The sequence below is a fragment of the Chenopodium album genome, chromosome 16, assembly GCF_948465745.1.
Source record: "Chenopodium album chromosome 16, dcCheAlbu1.1, whole genome shotgun sequence".
In the NCBI taxonomy this organism is placed as follows: Eukaryota; Viridiplantae; Streptophyta; class Magnoliopsida; order Caryophyllales; family Amaranthaceae; genus Chenopodium; species Chenopodium album.
In genome coordinates this window covers 42,704,471-42,721,146 of record NC_137849.1, presented here as the reverse complement: position 1 = coordinate 42,721,146, position 16,676 = coordinate 42,704,471, and the positions used below count along the sequence as shown (strand labels likewise).

The 16,676-nt window shown below is 34.8% G+C and overlaps 2 protein-coding genes across 3 annotated transcripts in view; both read left to right on the top strand.

The window, feature by feature from the left end:
- Positions 1 to 16,676, top strand: part of LOC145586580 (NADPH--cytochrome P450 reductase-like) — a 184,763-nt gene that overhangs the window by 167,341 nt on the left and 746 nt on the right. The window contains exons 2-18 of one of the 2 annotated variants that reach the window (XM_081643454.1): positions 7,252 to 7,664; positions 11,165 to 11,224; positions 11,342 to 11,418; positions 11,509 to 11,566; positions 11,757 to 11,840; positions 11,916 to 11,952; positions 12,852 to 12,921; positions 13,023 to 13,217; positions 13,830 to 13,922; positions 14,282 to 14,507; positions 14,608 to 14,691; positions 14,820 to 14,971; positions 15,063 to 15,159; positions 15,337 to 15,486; positions 15,572 to 15,649; positions 15,722 to 15,844; positions 15,925 to 16,038. In XM_081643454.1, coding sequence (XP_081499580.1) covers positions 7,365 to 7,664; positions 11,165 to 11,224; positions 11,342 to 11,418; positions 11,509 to 11,566; positions 11,757 to 11,840; positions 11,916 to 11,952; positions 12,852 to 12,921; positions 13,023 to 13,217; positions 13,830 to 13,922; positions 14,282 to 14,507; positions 14,608 to 14,691; positions 14,820 to 14,971; positions 15,063 to 15,159; positions 15,337 to 15,486; positions 15,572 to 15,649; positions 15,722 to 15,844; positions 15,925 to 16,038 — 1,998 coding nt within the window. In that variant the 5' untranslated portion in view covers positions 7,252 to 7,364. Of the gene's footprint in view, positions 1 to 7,192; positions 7,665 to 11,164; positions 11,225 to 11,341; positions 11,419 to 11,508; positions 11,567 to 11,756; positions 11,841 to 11,915; positions 11,953 to 12,851; positions 12,922 to 13,022; positions 13,218 to 13,829; positions 13,923 to 14,281; positions 14,508 to 14,607; positions 14,692 to 14,819; positions 14,972 to 15,062; positions 15,160 to 15,336; positions 15,487 to 15,571; positions 15,650 to 15,721; positions 15,845 to 15,924; positions 16,039 to 16,676 lie in introns of those variants that run through there. The other variant, XM_081643453.1, reaches the window with a different exon arrangement.
- LOC145586577 (protein ECERIFERUM 26-like) lies at positions 170 to 5,803 on the top strand. The gene is made up of 2 exons (XM_081643447.1): positions 170 to 748; positions 4,761 to 5,803. Exons 1-2 carry the CDS (start codon positions 251 to 253, stop codon positions 5,619 to 5,621), a joined length of 1,359 nt encoding a protein of 452 aa, XP_081499573.1. The 5' UTR covers positions 170 to 250; the 3' UTR covers positions 5,622 to 5,803.

Genomic DNA, 16,676 nt, shown 5'->3' with positions numbered 1-16,676 from the left:
GACAATATATCAAGACAAATCTAACAAAATCCCAAGATGAAGAGATTAATTGCGATAGTGTAAAATTGTCAAAATTACTGTAAATAGACTCAACTTGTTCCAGCAATCATTCCTAACAAGCTGTTAAAAAGGCATGAGTAGCAGCTATATAAACTCATGCTACATGAATGCCCATAAACTAAACTAAACCTTCCTCTTTCTCCCACCAAACTAATAAACACCAAATTCAAAAAAAAGGAAGAAAAAAAACATGCCAATTCCAAAGGAAGAATCCAAGAAAAATTTAGTCTTTGACATAAGAGTAGCAACAGTAGTGCCTGGAAAAATTACTGGTGAAAACAAAACATATGAGTTAAAAGGCATAGATTTGGCCATGAAATTGCATTATCTTAAGGGCCTTTATTTCTTCAATAACACCAACATAACAACTACTACTAATAATAGTACTAATAATAGTAATGGTACTAGTAACTTTTGGAGTGTTAAAGAAATGAAGAGTGTGCATATGTATGATTGGCTTATCTCTTACTTTGTGGCTTGTGGGAGGATCCGGGCCTCTTCTGATGAGACCGGTGACCGGCCCTCGATTAAGCTCAATGATGCCGGTATAAGGGTTGTCGAGGCTCAGTCGAGCAAGACTGTCGACGAGTTGCTTGCTATGGAGGATTTCTTGTCGATGCAAGATCAACTTATCTATAACCATTCTCTTGGTCCTGACTTGCCCTTTTCTCCTCTTGTTTGTCTACAGGTACGTAATTTTTATGTATGATTAAGCTTCCTTGCTTGCTTGTTTAATTAATATGCTTGTTTAATCTTGATTGGATCATGATTTAATTAGTGTCCAATTAACGAGTAGTGATGTGATTTCGAATTGACTATTGAGTCATGTCGTTCTTTATTAGTTAAATGTCGTGTACATATTATCCTTAATAATTACTGTTGATGCAACCTCTAGCAGAGTTACCTAAAACGATGCTTGATTACGTTTTAGATGTCTCATTCACTGGCTTCCATAGGATCATAGCCTAATACTTTCAGTTTTTTTATTTTATTTATTTATTTATTTACCATAAATTAAATCTACCTACCTTAGCATATGCAGTGTGTCTTAACTACAGTAATCATGCATTGATTGCTCTGCCTCACTTTAAAGAGAATTTACCCATATAAGTACTCTGATCTCTTACCCTTACCCTTCTCGTCCACTTTCAAAGTGTCTAGCCCGCTATTCCAGATAGGGAGAACCTGCGAGAAGTTCCTGCCGGTAGTATCCTTCTCCTTACCAAAATATGTATATGCATATTCTCTTGATTTATCTTTAATCTAACCCACACATACAAAATTAGCTTCTTTTGGTTTATTTATATTTATATTAATGTGCAATTGACCAAAATAGCAATACCAAATTTCCAATAAGGCAATGATTATATTGTAGGTAGTTATTTCTTTTTTGTAGTAGTTGTAGTGATGCAATCTCAGCTCTGTGAAGTTCATGTGTTCAACCCATTACTATTCAGATCGAAATTATAAAACTTTGACCGTTTTTGTTACTTTAGGGGGCTGCCTGGAATGGGTGTAATGAGTGGGGAAAAAATACACGAGTAAAATTTCTGGAATTGTTTTTAGTATGGATCAAGGGTAATTAATTAGGGGGGGTAATCTATTTCCTTAAAAAGGGGGTTAATAAGTACCCACCTCCCCCCTAGGGTAACAATCTCCACTGTAAAAAAAAAAACTCTCCACTGTTATATTGTACCTTCCTTCTCCCCTGCTCATGCTATCTCCTTCACCTCCATATCACTCCGCCCAATTGAAGCTTTTGACGGCCATTGTTGCCGCCCGATGGAAGCTGCTAACCGCCACCATAGCTCATCAATTCTGGCGAATTACGAACAAGTGTCATGAATTGAGCCATTGGTTGAAGAGATAGTCGAACAAAAGGTTAGGGCTTTTGATCTTTCAACTGAGGCGATGCTTGTGGTGGTCTCAAATTTATCAGCGACATGATGGTTTCCGTAGTCCGTCGATTTCCATGAAGTGGTTGTCTTTACCCCGGGATACTTGCCAAACCTTAGAAAATGAAATATTACTCTCTAAATCAAAACTCAAGCAGAATCTACCCCATTAGATATTACCCCCTATTAATTTATGGAATTCCAGGCATGCCCTAATTATATACAGAGTACCAGGAGAAATATTGCCAAGGAAATCTTGTTTGAATTGATTCATTTTAATGTGAATTCTCATACTTGTATTTTATTTTAAAATTATATACCAGTATAACAAAAAGAATTTTAGACATTAACGATGTAAGATGTGTAATGGAGACCACATAACATGTTAATGGATATGTAATTACTCTAGTTAGTGTATTTTGAGCAAGGAGCAAATTAGGATATTAGGTCAATTTCTGTACTACGTTGATGTGCAAAACTAATTGGCAACTTTTGGAAAGTTCAGAATAAATAACAATCATTTAAATCATGAAGTTTAGGCCCTATTATGTTCATTTTATTTTCCCACATAATGATTGATAGTTTCGTATAAAAGACGTCTTTGTGAGAGTAAGGGATAACTCAAGTGGTTAGAGCTCCCCTCCCGGTCCCAAGTGATCCTGGGATCGATTCTCATCACTTGCCCTTATGGCTCTCTAAACACCAAAAAAAAAAAAAAAAGACGTCTTTGTATAATTAAGTACATTAAGGTAAGTATTAAAAAAATATATATATATATAATGATATCTAAGTTCACTCAAGTAATTCCAAAAACTAAATTAAGTTTTGATAAGTTTTAAATAATTCAATTAATCTTATCCGTTAGGTTTGAATAGTTGAAGAACACAATTGAACACACCATAGTATTGATATGATTTGTATAATTGACGCCATTAAAATGGACTAAATATTCATGAATTGAGTGAGATTTTTTAAAATTAATGCAAATGGAATTAGAAGCACATTAATTATCCAAAGTTGAGGTGCATATTCATTTTCACTTAACTTATCTTACTTAAAAATTAAACTTATTTTACACCTATCATAACTTATTTTCTCCTAAAAAATTTATGCCAATAATGTGCTTCAATCGGTATAATTGATGGTTACATTCTTAATCCTTTACTTAATTCTTACACGTAGTCCTTCGATTAACTACCAATTTCCAACTAAAAGCATACTTCAATTTTTGTCAATTTAGAGAGAATAGAGAGAATAGAGACTTGTATCTCGTATTAGCATGTACATGAGTATATATATACAATCCTAAGAGATTAGGGCTGGAAACTATATCACGGCCCATTAGCTACATCATACAGATAGAACGGAGAAGATGGATCAATTTTGCCTTCGTCTCCCATGTCGATCAATCAAGCAGTAGAAAAAAAATATAAGAATTAGAGAAATTGCAGAGTTTAGGGTTAGAGTTTAGAGAGTAGCGTATAATAGCTCCGATACCATGTCAATTTAGAGAGAATAGAGAGAATAGAGACTTGTATCTCGTATTAGCATGTACATGAGTATATATATACAATCCTAAGAGATTAGGGCTGGAAACTATATCACGGCCCATTAGCTACATCATACATATACGGCCTAACAATTTTTCAATTTAAATTCATACAAACTAGCTTTAGAGCTAAATATGAGTATTACCCTAATCTCGGCCTCCTGTTTTGAGTCAAAATTTTGAAACCTTATAACAATTATTTCAATATCTACTTTTAAAACATCAAGTTAATGTAATTTTTACTTACATCTATAAAATTAATTAAATATATGCATGAGAGTATAAATTTTAAAACGTAAAAGTAAATCATGCAAAGGAAAGAATGAGTGTATCACTTTCATCCCATCAAATAATTATAAATAGGGATGTTGAGGTTAGTTGATTGGTTTTTAATTTACTATTTTTGACAGCTAAAGTTAGTTGAATTGTTTTAGTGCAACTAATTTCGTACGAACATCGTATCTGTTTTGTAACTGCATGAACACAACAGTTCATGTGACGATTAAATTCCAACGGCCAACTACTCCAATATATACGTATTGTAACTCCTTAGTTCATCCATTACTCTGTATCTAACTTACAGGCATTACAGCTACACACTTTCATTACTACCCTACTTGCCAACTTGCTCTAATCATTATTTAAGTACTACATATATTGTTACCAATCTACGTACCACCTACAGTCCACAGACATGAGTAGCTATACGTACTATCACATATAATCTGCGGCGAATATTGGCCTAAAACATTTTTGAATCCCTAACTCAATATTAATCACTATACGCAAATTATTATAAGTAGAATGGGGTATTGTAACCTTAACAACTAACAAAAATAATCTAACAGGAGTTAGGCCTGACTGGCCTCGTTGGAAGGTCCCTCATTGCATATAATTACTCTGTAACAGGTTTGATTATGTCTTTAGGAATGATATTCTAGATTTGATCGAGATTGATTTCTGCCTACACATCTCTCCCTTACTCCCTTGTATAGTGTTTTATGAGTAAAAATGGGGTTAAATCAATAAAGTCCGTTGCTTTCTTATTGGTATAAATTAGGTGAAGAGAATATGACTATTGAATTAAAATTGTTTATAGAAAGGGCTTCAAATCAATAAAGAAAAAATGCTTTCTAGTTACCTTTACTTTGCATTACATCCATTTTAAAAAATTATTTACAATTTACCTAAATAAACTTTGTAATTTTTAATTTCACCTTTAAGGTTCTCTTAATACTAACTCAAGTTGATTGTAGGTGACATGGTTCAAATGTGGAGGAATTTCAATGGGCCTAAGTTGGGCTCACATTCTTGGTGATGCATTCTCAGCTACAGAATTTATGAACATGTGGACCCAATATATGCAAGGTCACCATCAAAACCCCAAAACTCTTGCCATTCAACATCCTTCACAGCCCAAATACAAGCCTTTGAGCCCAACTCAAGAGCCCACTTCAGTGAAACGGGTCAACCCGGTGGGTGATCATTGGGTTAACCCAACCAATTGTAAGATAGGTACCCATACTTTTCATCTTACTCCACAACAACTTGATCAATTGCATTTGAAGGTGCATGGTTCCAAAATAAATGATAAAGATTCAATCCAATGTTTTGAGGTAATTACAGCAATTATATGGAAGTCCATAGCAAAAATTAGGAATGATTTGGAGACCAAAAATGTGACTATTTGTAGACCAAAAACAATCAAGAAGGAACATGGGATGCCCTATAATGGACAAGTATTAGGCACAGTCGAGGCGAAATTTTCAGTATCGAGTGCTGATCCTTTGACACTAGTACATTTGATTGCTGAAAATTATGTTGATGAGGGCAACATGGTTGAAGAATTGGTGAACCATGATATGAGTAAATTTGACTACATTGTTTATGGGACAAACCTAACATTTGTTGACATGGAACAAGTTGATATTTATAGTTTTGAAATAAAAGGAAAGCGTCCAACATTTGCTTGTTACACTATTGATGGAGTTGGGGATAAAGGATCAATTTTGGTACTTCCGGGCACAAAAGATGGCAAACTTGTTGTGCTACATCTAGATGAAAATGAAATTGAATCCTTGAAACATGAGTTAAACAAAGAATGGTGCATTGCATAATTATAATTATAATTTAAAGTTTTTTTTTTTTCCTTCTATTTATTTATTTGTAATATTGTTGTATGTATTATATATTAGTGTTATGATGAAATAAATTTATTAGTGTTAATGATAAAATAAATTTATTAATGAGAAAATGAAGAGCTTTGCGAACTTCATATTTCAAGCTTTGGAAATGTATTACCACAATTTATATATATATATATATATATATATATATATATATATATAGTTTTATTTTTCAATTTCATATGTTCTTCCTTGAATGTTTATTAGTATTGTTACACGTACTTTAACTCTATTTTTGAATTTTTTTTAAATTTTTTTTTTTTTTTTTATAATCAATTTCATATGTTCTTCCTTGAATGTTTATTAGTATTGTTACACGTACTTTAACTCTATTTTTGAAATTTTTTTCAGTAGATGAGAAGATGACTATGGGTTTGTTGCTGTTTTTATTATTGTTATTGTGTGTGTACTGTGTACATAAACTCTACTTACCTACACAATCTCAAAAAAGTCCTAATTATTTATCAAGCTAAGATGTTAGAATAAATCACTTATATTTTAACTATAGTAATGTAAGATTGTTAAACAAATAGTTCAATAAACATTTCTGGTATTTTTAATTTTCTTGAGTTTCCTATAAGCTTAACCATGTAGTACAAGTGGTATTTGGTTTGGTTACCCACATATGTGGGTCGAAATTTCTTGGCTTTGGATTTGGCTCAAGCTTTTCGGTAACTTGCACGACCATACCCTATCGATAATAACTTCCAGAATAACTAAGTCAAAATACTCCATACGACTACAGTTTTAGCATGCGATGAATGATAGCTTTAAACTTTTAAATTAATGTTGTACCAAAACTAACAAAACTAGTTTTTAAGTTGTGTTTAATTTGTTAAGAACCAATATAATATCAATATGACATTATATCATCACTCTTAAAATTGTAAGTTACTAGTTTGTGTTGAACATCTTTCATTTACTGCTTGATAGCTAACATCTATAGTAATATTGTCAAGTATGTCACATGAAGAGCATATAATTAAGTTTGACTTCAATTATTATACTAGTATATAAAAATATGTTAAATATTGTTAAATTAGTTTCAATCTCTTAATACTTCATACATAACTATATATCCTCAAAATATTTTACTTTTTTTTTGGGTTTAACTATCTTTACAAACGTAAAATTAAAATTGTTAATTATCAAAGTTAACCATTGACAAATATAAAAGTGAAATTAATAAACATATTTTGAAATGAGGAAGAGTACATGTATTTTGATCGTAAAGTATGAATTTTTTGAGAAAAGGATTGGATAAGATACTAGAATATACAAATCTTACCAACCAAAAATCAAGAAAAGTCAAGAAGAAAAGCAACCTTTTTCATATCATAGTGATAAAAATGATCAAATCCCCCCATCACCTTTTATTGCACACTTTCACAAAACATAAGAATTGCCTTAATTTCTCAAAATCCATGATTTTTTATTTTTTATTTTTATTTTTTTGTTATAAAAATAATAACAAAATAAATAAAAGTAATTAAAAAAAAAACAAAAAACAAAAAACAAAAAAAAAGTCCACCCATTTCCATTCAGCGATAGGAGGAAGAAGAGAGAAGAGGTTGTGTTGAATCAGTGAGTTTCACCAACCCTCTCAAATCAATCCCTAGGGTTTCCTGAACCTTCGAGAAACCCTTAGAGGAGAGAGAAAATCACCTCTCATCAATGGCGTCTACGAGCTCGGATTTGATCCGATCCATCGAATCGATGCTCGGAGTTTCATTGGATTCGCCGTCAAATTCTTCGGCGATTGTCATTTTGACGACTTCAATTGCAGTGATTATCGGATTGGTGGTTATTCTATGGCGAAGATCGAACGATCGAGGTAGAGATTCTTCGGCTTTTGTTGCTCCTAAACCATTGAAGGTTGAACCTGAGGAAGATGAGCTTGAGATTGCTGCTGGTAAAACTAAGGTTACGGTGTTTTTTGGTACTCAAACTGGTACTGCCGAGGGTTTTGCTAAGGTAATTTTGACGATTTTGTGGTTTTAAATTGTGAATTTTTACGAGTTTGATGTTAATTTGATTGTTTTGTTGTTGATTGATTGCATGCATTTCGAATTGTTGAGAAATTGTGGATTTTATGGTAAAAAAATTGAGTGTTAGGATAGGTTATTAAGGATTGGAAGTGTTAATTGGATATTAGATTGTGCTTTGCTCGTAAAACTGCCGCGAGTAGGATGAAATTAAGCGAATTCATGGTGATTTGGTTGATTGGTGGAAGATTTGGTGGTGGAAGAATTAGATGAGCTGATTTCGTTGAGATTATGTTGAATTGTTAATTGGATGGAATATTGTGTAATTGAGAGGCAGAAGTGTTTGTTGGATAGATGTTTGAGAACTGAACTTTGCGCTTGTTAATTAGATGGATGTTTGAGAGCTGAACTTTAAGAAGCCGAGATGCTTGGATAAAGCTCGGTTAATTAGGTTGAACTTCAAAATTCAACTAGCCTTCTCGGCTAATACTTTCAATTCAATTAAATCAACATACTTTTAATTATTTTCTAAACTAAATCTATTGTCAATTAAAAGACAAATAACAACTAGTTATTTCTATGTGGGGCGTTTGGTTCAAGCATATTAGGTATAAGGTATGGGTTTGTAATGACCAAAACCCCTACCTTGTGTTTGTTTTTAGAAATTTTATTTTTCAAACCCATACCTCAAACCCCTAAGGTATGAGTTTTTGAAACCCAAGGGGGGAGGTGGGTATGGCACATACCCATACCTTTAGGTTTAAAATTAAAAGGAAAACTGTCTTTCCTAGATAAAAACCAAACACATGAAATCAAGTATCAAGTGCCAACCCCATACCACCCGGGTTTCATTCCTCATTCCAAACCCATACCATTGTTTGAACCAAACGCCCATCATTACCAAAAAGATAGATATTAGCAACAAAATAGACCTAATTTGCATGACATCATCAATGTAAACTATCTATACATCAACTAGGAACTATCATAAAATGGAATGGAATTTGGCAGTAGTATTAGTATAAAGCTAATATAATTGAGGTTTTGCACTAAATTGAGAAGGTTTGGTTGGAAGTTTAGAAAAATACTATGGAGATGATATTGTTGAGGCTCTTCATGGTAAACCATAGAAATGGATGTTTGTAGAGGGAAATATTGAACAGTGCAGGCAGGGAGTAAGAAACAGAGGATAATCCAAAGTAAGATGTAGTATTTTAAAAGATGCTAAAGACGTGATACTTCATTGATCCTTAGAGGGGGTTTTCACAGAGGCGGGGTTCTATAGGCAAAGATATAAATTGGTACTTTTGTTTTCTGGGGCTAGATAACATTGTTGCTTAGAATGTGGTTGGACCCCAAACTTGCAAATTAGATGGGATGTATCGGGTCTTATGCAATTCTGATTGCTAGCAACCGCCACTGAAATTGTCTTACTTTGTCCCACAATTATTGCAATTGAAGTGATTTCAGATTAGATAGATTGAAAATCGTTTGATGTAAGGATTACAGGCTACAGCAATGGCTTACAGATTAGAAGTGAAAAAGCTTAGGGGTCACTAGTTTGTGCATGGTCAGAGTAGACAGGGTCAATCTAAATTTTTGCTGACCTGGCCATTGTTTTTGCAAGTGTCTCAAAAAAGGAGGGGTGGCTAGCGATCAGCTGACCCTTTCACTTCCATGGTTGAAGTCTATTTGATATCCTAATGCCCTAAATGTAGTGAAAAAGGTTAATAATTAATCCTTTGAAAACAATTACCAACTTGGGCTAGCTAGCAACTCCACTATTCTCTTTATTCTCTCTATAATTTCGATATTGCAACTAGTGAAAAGTGTTGAAAAGTATTTTATATGTGTGCTCACACGTGTGTATGACTATACTTGTTAGATGTTTGCACTCTTCATCCCTGCTCCTGTACTCCATAAGTCCATATCAAATTGAATCAAATCAAGTCATACACGCTAGTTGATAGCACCCGATTTGTTTAACAAACCTTATATTTTTGCTGTTGAAAGCTTTTAAATTCACTAAATGCTTGTATTTTGAGAAGTATGTGATAAGCTATAATGAAATCTACCATGGAATCATGGATTGATTACTACTGCAGAACATACTTAAGTCTGAAAATTTATAATGGAATTCAGACAATGACATGTAGAATTCCGAGAAAGAAGATGGAGAGAAAGATGAAAGGAAAAATGAGATTGTGAGATTTGTGACCTTCAAGTTTGCAGTCCCCCTATTTGACAGAAGTTCATGACTAATTTCAATAGATAAGTTTTCAATTGTCCCTGGAAATTATTTGCAGAGTACAACTGATTGTGCTTTTCCTTTCACTAGCTCTGCAATTAATGCACGAGGAGTATGACTCAGGAGGCAACTATGCTCACTGCTCACTTACATTTTTATTTGAGGCTTTGTTTCTGCGCAGCTTTGTTCAGTTCCTACATGGACAAAGAGTTTTTATGACATGGCTGATGACAGCTCTACACAAATTAGAAATTACAACCTTGCCTCATGGTTTGTTCCTCCTAATGATTGAACTTAATGTGGGACGTGCATATGGTATGGCATTGTTCAACTATCTCTCAATAAAATTAAAAGAACCATGATTTTGGAATGAGAGACTAATCAAAGATATTTAAGTAGCTTGGAAAGGCGAGTTTGAAGGATAAATAAATTTCAAATTGTGGAAACTAGTTCTATTGGCTATTTGGTGTACTTGGACGGGGAATTGGCGGATTTCTGAAGGGATGACCAAACCTTATTACTCAAATCTTCAATTTTAAACGATCTTGTATGGTTGGAGTCAAGCGCTTTGATATGAAAATCATCTATCTTTCTATGATTGTGCAGACAAGATCATTTATGTTTATGGATTGAGGATAATTCAATTTTGTTTGTACGTCTCTTTTGATTTTGGGAGATATGTACATGTCTTGGAGCAACGGAAATTGTTGGTTGATTACTTGTAGCCTTTCTGTTTGTGTTGGTTTGACGTCCTCTTGCTGTCCTATTTTTTATGATTCCTTATAATCCACTGTATAGACGCCTCTAGGTGCTAAGGCTCTTTTTTTTTGGTCTAGGAAAGGCGATTTCAGTGAGGCGCAAAGGGGCGCACTGATGCGAGTCTTGAGGTGCACAGCTTTTTTCCAGGATTTTTTTTGCTGCTTATTAAGTGTGCCTTATCCCAATGAGGGGCGCCAAGGCTCTGGAAAATCCCTACATACAATTTTTTAGCCTTAAAAAGATAGAAATTAGACTGAGACAAGAGGTCATACCAATCCTCAAGAGTTAGTTAGGCTGATGGATAATATGAAGTGATGGTCGTAGTAGTAGTATAAAGAGTGGGTATGGAATAGTTTTACAGAGTTTTAATAGCATTCAACTTGTTTCTGTTTGTTGCTGTACCTTCAGTGACCTTTCTCTTGTAGACTTGTAGCATATGAAGTATCAGTGTCATTTTTGTTATTTTTTGTGATTGTCTGCAGGCTTTAGCAGAAGAGATCAAGGCAAGATATGAAAAGGCTTTAGTGAAGGTTGTTGACCTGGTAAGTGAGGCAGCTACTCCTTCTATTTGTTGGTTGAGAGTGTTCTTTGCAAGTTTCTATTTAGATCTATTTTTCTTTAATTTGTCTAAAACTGTTGTTTTCCATCTATTAAAATAGGATGATTATGCTGCGGACGATGACCAATACGAAGAAAAACTAAAAAAAGAAACTTTAGCATTCTTCATGGTTGCCACGTAAGATTACTTATTTTGTGAGTATATATCTTAAATTTGTTGTTAATCAATTGTCAAGTAATTTATAAACAGACATCATTGACATTGTAGTTATGGAGATGGGGAGCCTACTGATAATGCTGCCCGGTTTTACAAATGGTTCACAGAGGTATTGGCTTCTTGCCACCAATTCAACTTCTACCATTTTTTTTCCCGTCCAATATTTTTGGGGGTGGTGGGGGGGGGGGGGGTGGGGGTGGAAGGAGCTCTTTGTGGAGGTTAGTGGTAAGTTCATTTACAGCATTCTGTAACATGGTGGGTCTTTTTTTTTTTTTTTTTTTTTTTTGAAAATTGTATAGGGTAATGAGAGGGAACCATGGCTTCAGCAATTGACGTATGGTGTTTTCGGCTTGGGAAATCGTCAGTATGAACACTTCAACAAGGTAAATTATCTTTTAAGGCCAACCACTTCTTACTCATTTGCTTACAAACTAATGGTGTGACCTTTTCTGGAACAGATTGGAAAGGATCTAGATGAAAAGCTTGTTGAACAAGGTACCTAAAAATCTTGTTGTTTTTATTCCATACTTCTATATGGTCAATAATATACTGACAAACTGCCATGTTGAGTAGGCGTATTTTGATATATGCTAGCACTTGCGATGATGTCTTCAAGTAGAATTTGGGTACTTTTTAGAGCAAACAGGCTGGGTTGGGTTGTGTTTAGATTGAAGATTAACTAGTTGGAGAACCTTCAACACCAACACGACCCTTTTAAAAATCAGGCCATAAAACTTCAACACAAACTCGACCTGTATAATAAACTGGGTCCACAAACCTAAGTTGCCTAACCCATTTAAGCGTTCAAGGCTAATTTCTATTTAAAATCTACCAGTTTAGCTAATGTGTTGAGTTTTTCTTGTTACAATTACATCAAGTTTTATCTGTTTAATTAAATAGGGTAATCTAAATTACAAAACATCTTATTATTACAGAATGGAATAAGAAAATGAGTAGCTAAAATTATGAAGAGCAGATTTTGTTTATGTATGGAATATATATATATTGCAATGTTGGGAAATACTCTTAGCTTGATAAGGGACCTTATCTTGTTTGCTTGATTGAGAAGTACCATTTAAAAAAATAATCTTCTTTTAATACCCATTGTAAAGATTGATTAGGTTGGGTACATAGGTATGTACTTAGCTAAGTTTCGCAAGTAGTTATGCTTTACTTAGTTCTAGAACCTCACTTCAACTCTTAAGTGTGGCTAAATTAGGCCAAATACTAATTAATGTACTTAACCCATTTACTCTTCTTAATGTGAAATTCTGTACTCTCTTTATGTAGAATATTATCTATTCTTGATCTCATATTTTTCATTTATATCATTATATGGGCGGCTTACTAACAAATATCTATTGAATTCTTTTAATGTGCTCCATGTGTCTCAGGTGCAAAGCGTCTGGTCCCTGTTGGTCTTGGCGATGATGATCAATGTATTGAGGACGATTTTACTGCTTGGTGTGTGTCAGTTGGATTTTAATCCAATGCTGATATTCTGGGATTATCCTTATTGGCGATTCTTTGCTGTTGTATTGATTAAATGTTTATATTCCATATAGGCGGGAATCTTTGTGGCCAGAGTTAGACAATATTTTGAAAGATGCAGATGATACAAATACTGTATCAACACCATACACAGCTGCTATTCTTGAATATCGTGTAGTTATTCACGAATCTGCTGTCACAACCTTAGAAAATCAGTACAACACTATGGCAAATGGCAATGCAGCTTTTGATATTCATCATCCATGCAGGTATATTCAAATACTGCCTGGACTCGCAGTTGAAATTTTATAATTTAATTTATTTATTGACTCATAATTGTCTAGTGGCACATTAAGCCAAGTCTTTAGTGTCTCTGTTTGGCAGACCAGTGTTTGAAAAGGCCTGCCTAGTCGCAAGGCATTTTGGGTCATGTGCTTTTTGTGGTCTAGGCGAGATGATTTTGGTGAGGCGCAACTTAAGGGGCACTACAGTTTTCCAAAAATTTTGTAAATTGTTTATTATATGCACCTCACTTCAACGAGGCGTACTAAGGCACTCCTTAAGCCGTTAGGCGCAGGGTGCTCTGAAGCTCCTTGGTGCGCCGTGACCCTTTTTATACATTGCGGCAGACATTGTCAAAGCTTTTCCTTTGATTAACGAGCTTATATTAGACTTGATGTTTTTTTTTTTTTTTTTTCCTGAGCTATGATACCACACTTTTATTACTTACTGTCATGTGTACCTAATATTGAAACTATAAAGTACGATTACTTGTTATCTTAGTGGACATTATAGGTTGCCTAGTAGATCACACACGTTGTTTCCTGTTTTTGCTGAATCTGTCTGGCTAACCAGTTTCTTTTATTTTGAAATTCCAAAAGAGCTAATGTGGCGTTGCAAAAGGAGCTTCATAAACCAGAATCTGACCGCTCCTGTATACACTTGGAGTTTGATATAGCAGGCACTGGATTAACGTAAGTATTCATTTAACTGACAAACCTTGGCACCTTGCTGTATATAAGATATATGGCAGAGTCCCTTCTTGTCATGTCTACCGTATTTCATTGCATCACACTGTTATGTACAATTTTACTTGTGTTCAAGTGTGCAAGAGCACTATATAAGAGTTTGACTATTCTTTATTGCCCATTATTACTTCATGTATTGTCTAGTTGGAATAAAGTTGGTGCTCAAAGAGATTCCATGAGTTTTTTCTCCATCTTTTTTTATTTCCGAAAGAAAAACTTTGCTTGTAAGCTATTATCAAATTGTTCTGCATTCGCTCTGTTCTCTGAAGGAGAAAAGCCTTAAAATTTATCATTTATTGTTTCAGTTATGAAACTGGAGATCATGTTGGAGTCTATGCTGAGAATTGTGATGAAATTGTGGAAGAAGCAGGAAAGCTATTGGGTCAGCCACTGGATTTGATTTTCTCGATTCACACAGATGCAGAAGATGGTACACCTTTGGGTGGCTCCCTACCACCACCATTTCCTGGTCCTTGTACACTTCGCTCTGCTCTGGCGCGATATGCTGATGTTTTAACCTCTCCTAGAAAGGTTATTATCTTTCTTTTCCCTTACACTTGAGCTTATTGTTGATTTTGGTTTCATACTGGGGAATAGGCATTATTGGCTCTTATTTAGCTATTATACTCAGGCTGCACTACTTGCTTTGGCTGCTCATGCATCAGAGCCCGGTGAGGCAGAGAGATTGAAGCATTTGGCATCACCTGAGGGCAAGGTTCATATATCTACATTTTTCAAATGGTCTTTCTGCAAACAATTGATTTAACTTTTTTTTTTTTTTTTTTGGTACTTTGGTTCTCCCTGATCTTGTAAATCATTCTCTTTGGAAATTATATCTGTTAGGATGAGTATTCAGCTTGGATTGTTGCTAGTCAAAGGAGTCTTTTGGAGGTCATGTCTGAATTTCCATCAGCAAAGCCTCCTCTTGGCGTATTTTTCGCTTCTGTGGCTCCTCGGTTACAACCACGTTACTATTCTATCTCATCCTCACCAAGGTGGCTCAACTTTAGGCTTGTATTAGTTTATGGGTGTATTGATTCTCATGAAGAATAGGGAGATTCTAAACTGCTTAACATGTGTCTGCAGACTATATCCAAACCGAGTTCATGTCACATGTGCCTTGGTTTATGGTCCTACCCCTACAGGGAGAATCCACAAAGGGATCTGTTCAACTTGGATGAAGGTAATAGGAACAAACTTTGCTTATGCTAGCATTGAGTTAAACACATATTACTTGTTAGAATGTTGTTGTATATATTTTGTAGCCCATTATTTATGTGTTGTATTGAGGATTTTGTGACCGCATGCTGTTGCATGTCAAATCATGACAGTTTTCTGAAATTTTTTCTTATATGGCCAGAATTCAGTTCCTTTAGAGAAAAGCCAGAATTTTAGCTGGGCTCCAATCTTTATCAGAGCATCTAACTTCAAGTTGCCGGCAGACCCTTCAGTTCCAATAATCATGGTGGGACCTGGAACTGGTTTGGCTCCTTTCCGAGGATTTTTACAGGTTTATGGTCCTCTAATATTCTGCACATAAATGGGTTATTTAGATGGCTGAATTTTCAAATTTTAACTGTGCATCTATTTTGCAGGAAAGACTGGCTTTAAAACAGGACGGCGTCCAGCTTGGTCCTGCTATACTCTTCTTTGGATGTAGAAATCGTAGAATGGTATTCTGAAACCTGTAAGTTTTGTGGAATCTTATTGGCCAAATTAGTGCTTATATAATGCTTAATCTGTAGGATTTCATCTATGAGGAAGAGCTGAACAAGTTTGTCGAAGAAGGAGCTCTTTCTGAGCTGATTCTTGCATTTTCAAGGGAGGGGTCTCAAAAGGAGTATGTTCAGCATAAGATGATGGACAAGGTGTGTGCTTTCACATTCAATAGTGAGTCTCCTTTATAATCGTGCCAAGCAATGATTTACCTTAAAATTGTGATTTGCAGGTCTCGTACTTGTGGAGTCTGATTTCTTCTGGTGGTTACTTATATGTCTGTGGTGATGCCAAGGGCATGGCTCGAGATGTTCATCGAACTTTGCACAATATTGTTCAGGAGCAGGTACTCATGCCCCCTTCCCCCCTCTCCCAACAAAAAGCATTTTGAGTACTGCAGTTTATGTTTCATATTATCATCTCGTCTAGACCTATGTCAATCGTATGGAGCACTGTTTGAATTTAACTGCTATGAAACCCTGCAGGAATTCTTAATTCCTTATCATTGTTTCTCTGATCTTTTTACTTCAGCTAGTTGTCTTTAAAATTTTAGCTTTGTAATTCAAAATCAAGAGTTATGTTGATCATGTTGCTAGATGCCTTGGTAATGCAGCACCTCCCAAAATTTGATTTGGCTTCACTTAGGTCGAAAATCATGATGATTGGTTTGTGAACCATGACATTTTTCATATCATTTCTAAAGAGTATGAAAGCCGTGAACTATTTAGTTGAACATTGATATCAGGTATATGTGGGGAAATAAATTGAATTACTTAAAATGCTTACTTCTCATTGGCCAATATATACATTTTTCTAATACGAACAAGTCGTAAACTACAAGATAAATTTCATATTCGCAGTTAGTTTGCCCACATCAGGACTTGTGAAGTCAATAGGTAGTTGGCCTTTGTTCATATCCGTATGCCTTTGAACTTTGAAGTGACCTCGATCTCTGGTTTGGATTTTTGTTGGGCTCTATGCCTT

Excerpts from the sequence above, each read along its gene's own strand:
- LOC145586577 (XM_081643447.1), top strand. The coding sequence starts at position 251 with ATGCCAATTCCAAAGGAAGAATCCAAGAAAAATTTAGTCTTTGACATA. Across the intron at positions 749-4,760 it reads CTCCTCTTGTTTGTCTACAG|GTGACATGGTTCAAATGTGG; the intron begins GTACGTAATTTT and ends AGTTGATTGTAG.